The following is a 5137-nucleotide window of genomic DNA, read 5'->3' as shown; positions in this document are numbered from 1 at the left end:
GGCGTGGCATGAGTTCCAGGCATCATTCAGGATCCTGGCCTACCGTGTTAGATCTTTGTATGGGAGAAAGCATTGAGGGATGCTGTGAAGGGCTTTGGTTGGTCTTTAAAGGCAACAAAGCTTTTTTCCCCCCAGGACACTGGACCCTCAAACCCCTGCAGGACCCTAACAACCAGATGGAAATTTTGAATTTTTTATAATTTTTATTTGTAGATTTTTGTTCGTGTTTTTGTAATGTGTGTGTGTGTGTTTCTTTGACTCGTTGGAACAACAATTCTATGCTTAAATTTCAACTCTCGTGTAAAACTAGGAAATCAAAGGAATTAAATTAATATAAGGCTTGCCTAAAAGTGCAAATGAGTGGGGAACTAGGACGTGAGAGGGGGGTTGGGAAGGGTGGGGGAAGGGAGGGGGGGTATTTGGCTAGAAGAGATGCCTAACTGGCATCGGCGCGGAAGAGGAATCTACGCTTGCGGGCATCCATTTTGCCAAGGGACTGGGACTCGGCTTGGGACTGGGACTGGGATTCCTTGGCCGTGTCCGTTTCCGTTTCCACCTTGCTCACAGTCACGGGCAGCGTTTGCACCTTGGTCATGGCCGGCTCGGCCATCGAGACGCGCTTGTAGATGGGCAGAATCATCTCCTGTTCGGGCTCCGAGGCGTGCTCCGGCTCCGAGGCCAGCTCCTGCTCCGAGGCCAGCTCCTGCTCCTGCTCCAAGGCCTGCTCCTGCTCCGAGGCCTCCTCCTGCTCGGGTTTCGGGCTCTGAATCAGGGCCAGTGGGGCAGCAGCACCGGGTGTCACGACCAGCTCCATGGGAGCCATCTGTTCTTGGTTCTTGGGCGTCTGATCGAGGCGCTCCTTGACGAGCTCCACAATATCATCGATGCTGATTGAGGGCATATAAGCGGCAGGGGCCATGCCCAGTGGCTCTTCCTCGACCGTCTGGGGGCCTGCCTCCTCAGGCGTGGCGGCGGCTGTTGCCTCCTCAGGGACTGCCTCGAGAGCCTGTGGCTGCACCTCCTCCTCCCCAAGGGGAACCACCTGCACGGGTATCTGATAGTCCATGGGCAGATGGTTGTACTGCATGATTTGTATGATCGGCGAGTCGGGCATGATCTTTGGCGGGGACTTCTGAAGCTCCGACAGCTCCTCCGGCAGCTGCTCCTCGATCGAGGCGTTCTTGTCCACGATTTCGGGCTCCGGCAGCTTGGCCTCTTCGATGGAGACATCTGGCGACTGCTTGGTGTCCAGCTCGTGGCCGAGAGTCTCGGCCATGTCCATGGCGGCTGTGGCCAGCTCAGTCTCGGGTTTCTCTTCGTTTTTCTTCAGGGTATTGAGGAAGTCCGTGATCAGCTGCTCGGCCTCGGCGGCCATCGCTGGATCGACGGGCTTGAAGCCGCCGAGCGACTCCTGGGTCTCCTTGTTGTCGAGCAGGATCTCCTCCACCAGGGGACTGTGCTCGTGCATCTCCGGCGTGGCCGCTATGCTCTCGGGAGCATCGGCTGGCCGCGCTGTCTCGAGGGCTTCAATGCTGCTGAGGATCTCCTCGTCGGTCTCGGTAATGGCGGGCTTGTTGCGGTTTCCCTCTTGGATCTCCTCAACCTTGGCTGGCATTTCCTTTTCCTCATCGGCGGCTGGAACTTCCTTGTCTTCCTCGATGGCTGGAACTTCCTTTTCTTCGTCGGCGGCTGGCTTTTCCTTCTCTTCCTCGGCCGCAGGCACTGCCTTCTCCTCATCGGCAGAGGGCACCTCCTTCTCTTCCTCGGCGGCTGGCTTTTCCTTCTCTTCCTCGGCGGCAGGCACTGCCTTCTCCTCTTCCTCGGCAGCTGGCACCTCCTTCTCTTCCTCGACAGCAGCTGGCTTGATCTCCTTCACCAGCGGCTTCTCCTCCGTATCCCGGTGTCCTTCTCCCTCCAAGCTCTCCACAATGACGGCGGGAATCTCCTCGATGGCCTCAATGGGCTTCATTTCCTCGAGTCCTGTTGCTATTTCCATCTTTATGGGTGCCGCCTCCTCTGGTGTGGCCTCTTCCGGCTCCGCTATGGCCACCGCTGGCTCCGAGGCCTGCACCTCCGGCTCCGGCTCCGGCACTTCTCCTGCGGCCTCCTCGAACATCGTCTGCAGCTGGACCGTGGGCTGGGGCTCGCTGAGCTGCAAGACTGGCGCCTCGGTGACAGCCGGCTCATTCTCCAGCAGCTCCTCCACGGGCCTTGGGGTCGTTGTGGGCTTGTTGAAGATCGCGGGACGCTTGCGAATGCCGGCAAAGAGCTCGTTGCGCACGGGGGCGGCTGCCAGAGGCTGGGGCTTGTGGGGCCGCATGGTGAAGCGCTGTGCCTCGGGGGCCACTGGCACTGGCGTCTTCCTCTGGGGCTGGGGCTGGGCCTGGGCCTGTGCCTGAGGCTGTGGCTTGCGGCGATTGGGCTTTGGCTTGGGCTTGGCCTGCACCTTGACTGGCCTCGAGGGCTGGGCGACAGCGGGCTTGGGTTCTGGCTCGACGAAGGACGTGGCCGGGGCGGACTGCTGCTCCTCCTCCTCCTCCGGCTCAGCGACCTGCTGCTGCTCCAGCTGCTGCTTCTCCTCCTCCTGGACGGGGGCGCCTCCAAAGTTGCCGTTCAACTCGTAGTAGCGGGCGCTGTCCTCGCACTCGATGGTCATGTCCTCGCGACGCATGCACGTGAATGATTCCTGCAAAGACAAACCAAAACAAACCGTAAATCTCCGCTGCCGAGGAACGAGGCATCTGCTGGGCGCCTACTTGACTGAAAATCGTATCCTCCGGGCAGATGAAGCTCCAGCGGAAGGTGTTCTCCCTGCCGTCCGCATAGGTCACCGGCAGACACACGTGGAAGATCTGGCAATCGTTCTCCACATCCGCATAGTAGCCGTAGGTCTTGTTGGCGCACGAAAAGTTGTCCGTGATGTCCGCCCGTATGGATGTGGCATTGCTGGGCAGGGTCAGAGTGCCCAGGGGCGTGGCCGCCGCGGACTCTGTTTCCGTTTCGTTGGGGATTTCCTGGACTTCAGCTGAGGTCGGGGGCGTGGCCGTTGCCGGTGTCTTATCCTCGCGTGCTGGGTTCTTTCTCTTCTGCAGGAGAGGCAGAGGGAGATGGAAAGAGAGGGAGAGAGAGAGAGACATAATGATTAGCCATTCCGCTAAGGGGCTACGTGCCTGGCATCGTGACGATCCAGCACGTGACGCTTGGGGCTTGGGGCTTGGGGCCTGGGGGCCCTGAGGGCCCTGGCTCGATCAAATTTCACTTGTGTTCTAGTTTTTTGTTCCATAAATGAAAATCCAAGCCCTAACCTTTTATGGGGCGGGGGTGGCGGCCAGCTGCAATCGAATTTACTTTCGAATGGAACGCCACGAATATTATCACATCATATCGTACCGATTTGTACGAAAACTTTCCCTGTCTATCGATAGCATAGGATATATATCTATATAGATATTTGAAGAGAGTTCCAGATCGTTCCAGGGCTTACTCATCGCCAGAATCTTTGAGGTGGTGTGGCTTTAGACCAGGTCTTGGGCTAAACGCTTGGCATACCAAATAAGCCAACGGCCAACGGGCAAACCGTTCGAAAGGCAGGCGTTGGTATGCAAATGGGCAGAGGCAGAAGCCAGAGGAAGAGGCAGAAGCCAGAGGCGAAGGCAGAGGCAGAGGCAGAAGCCAGAGGCAGAAGCTAGAGGCAGAAGCCAGAGGCAGAGGCAGAAGCCAGAGGCAAGGCCAGAGGCGGAGACAGAGGAAGAGCCAGAGGCAGAGCCACAGCCAGAGGCAGAAGCTAGAGGCAGAGGCGGAGACAGAGGCAGAGGAAGAGCCAGAGGCAGAGCCAGAGGCACAGCCAGAGGCAGAGCCAGAGGCCGAGCCAGAGGCAGAGCCACAGCCAGAGCCACAGTCAGAAGCAGAGCCAGAGGCAGAGCCAGAGGCAGAGCCAGAAGCCGAGCCAGAGCCAGAGGCAGAGCCACAGCCAGAGGCAGAGGCACAGGCGGGACTGCGTCGGTGTTCCCGTGTCCCATTAAAGTTCTGCGGCATATCCGCCGGGAGGCGGCACACACCGCAAACGGAAGTGGGTGTCTGGAGGTCTGAATGGTCTGGAGGTCTCGCCCCATCTGTGGGGAACACTCACCTGGTGGCCGGTCAGCGGTCCTGCGTTGCAAGTGGCCGTGAGGCAGAGTACCACACACACGGTCTTCCACACGATCTGCATGATGATTCTTCACTATCTCCAAATACGACACTTTTTGAAAGCACTTTTTATCCTCCAGAGGGTTTTTAGGTATTTTTTCTATATTTTTTTGCGTGTGTGTGGGGGGGTGGGGTGTGGGCGGTGTTTAATCCAAAATTGTTATCCAAGCGTAAGCGAAAAAAAAAACCAAAAAACAAAGAAAAAAAAAACCGAAAAGCTTGCACTCGCACTGCCTGCTGCTGCTGCTGCTGTTGCTGGAGCTCTTTGCACACCTGTGAGGCACCGTTGGTTGGAAAATACTAACTGCGACCGTCCAAGGCAAGCGACACCCAATTTATATATTCTTCGCTTTTGATTTATTAAGAATGCAAAAAGGCACAGCAGAGAAAACCCCAAAGAGGCGGCACGCACACACACAGCCAGAGGTACAGGTGCGTGGCCGGCACACACACACACACGCACACAATGGGCAAATGCTTATTGTCGAGTCGCCTCTTCTGCGCAGACGTGACAGTGCGCGGCTTTCGTGTGTGTGTGGCTGTGTCTCTGCTTGTGGAACGCATTCGCTGGACTGTGGAACCCAAGACACAGAGCGAAAGGTTTGATGGAAGATGGATCCACAGGCCATGGCTTTGGGCCCCAAAAGCTTTCCTAATCATAAGGAGACGAGCGTTCCTTGAGCTCTTTATAGAGATCCTTCCACCTCTGGACGGAAGTGGCCCAATGGACATGCCCTGCCCACCGAGGGGCGCTTCAAAGGCCTCCCAATAGCTGCCAGGAGAACATCTCCCTCCGCCTGTTGGCGGCCCACACTCATAATTAATCAAGAAATGCAATTATTATTGCTATTATTATTATTTCCGATGGCAATGGCCTCTGCAGCTTTCGCTTTTTGTTTGTGCGCTGTACGTGATTTTGATAGAACAGCCAAAAGGCAGAGCCCCCCAA

General features: G+C 56.9%; 1 protein-coding gene across 2 annotated transcripts; it reads right to left on the bottom strand.

Moving 5' to 3' along the window:
• Positions 1-225: 225 nt before the first annotated feature.
• On the bottom strand, positions 226-4462 carry LOC108165571 (titin). 2 transcript variants are annotated; one of them, XM_033388012.1, is made up of 4 exons: positions 4130-4462; positions 2757-3086; positions 1763-2686; positions 226-1708 (listed from the first exon to the last, which is right to left on the bottom strand). In XM_033388012.1, the coding sequence occupies exons 1-4, from the start codon at positions 4208-4210 to the stop codon at positions 437-439; spliced, it is 2607 nt and encodes an 868-aa protein (XP_033243903.1). In that variant the 5' UTR covers positions 4211-4462; the 3' UTR covers positions 226-436. The 2 variants fall into 2 exon arrangements, with proteins under 2 accessions (XP_033243903.1, XP_017157134.1); XM_017301645.2 differs by having other exon boundaries at positions 226-2686; positions 4130-4460.
• Positions 4463-5137: the final 675 nt, after the last annotated feature.

The sequence above is a fragment of the Drosophila miranda genome, chromosome XR, assembly GCF_003369915.1.
Source record: "Drosophila miranda strain MSH22 chromosome XR, D.miranda_PacBio2.1, whole genome shotgun sequence".
In the NCBI taxonomy this organism is placed as follows: Eukaryota; Metazoa; Arthropoda; class Insecta; order Diptera; family Drosophilidae; genus Drosophila; species Drosophila miranda.
The sequence above is the reverse complement of the archived record's forward strand: the minus strand, read 5'-3'. Positions and strand labels throughout refer to the sequence as shown.

Coding starts and splice junctions, on each gene's coding strand:
- LOC108165571 (XM_017301645.2), bottom strand. CDS start 4,210: ATGCAGATCGTGTGGAAGACCGTGTGTGTGGTACTCTGCCTCACGGCC. Junction 3,087..4,129: donor GACCGCTGACCGGCCACCAG/GTGAGTGTTCCC, acceptor CCTCTCCTGCAG/AAGAGAAAGAACCCAGCACG. Junction 2,687..2,756: donor AGGATACGATTTTCAGTCAA/GTAGGCGCCCAG, acceptor TTGTCTTTGCAG/GAATCATTCACGTGCATGCG.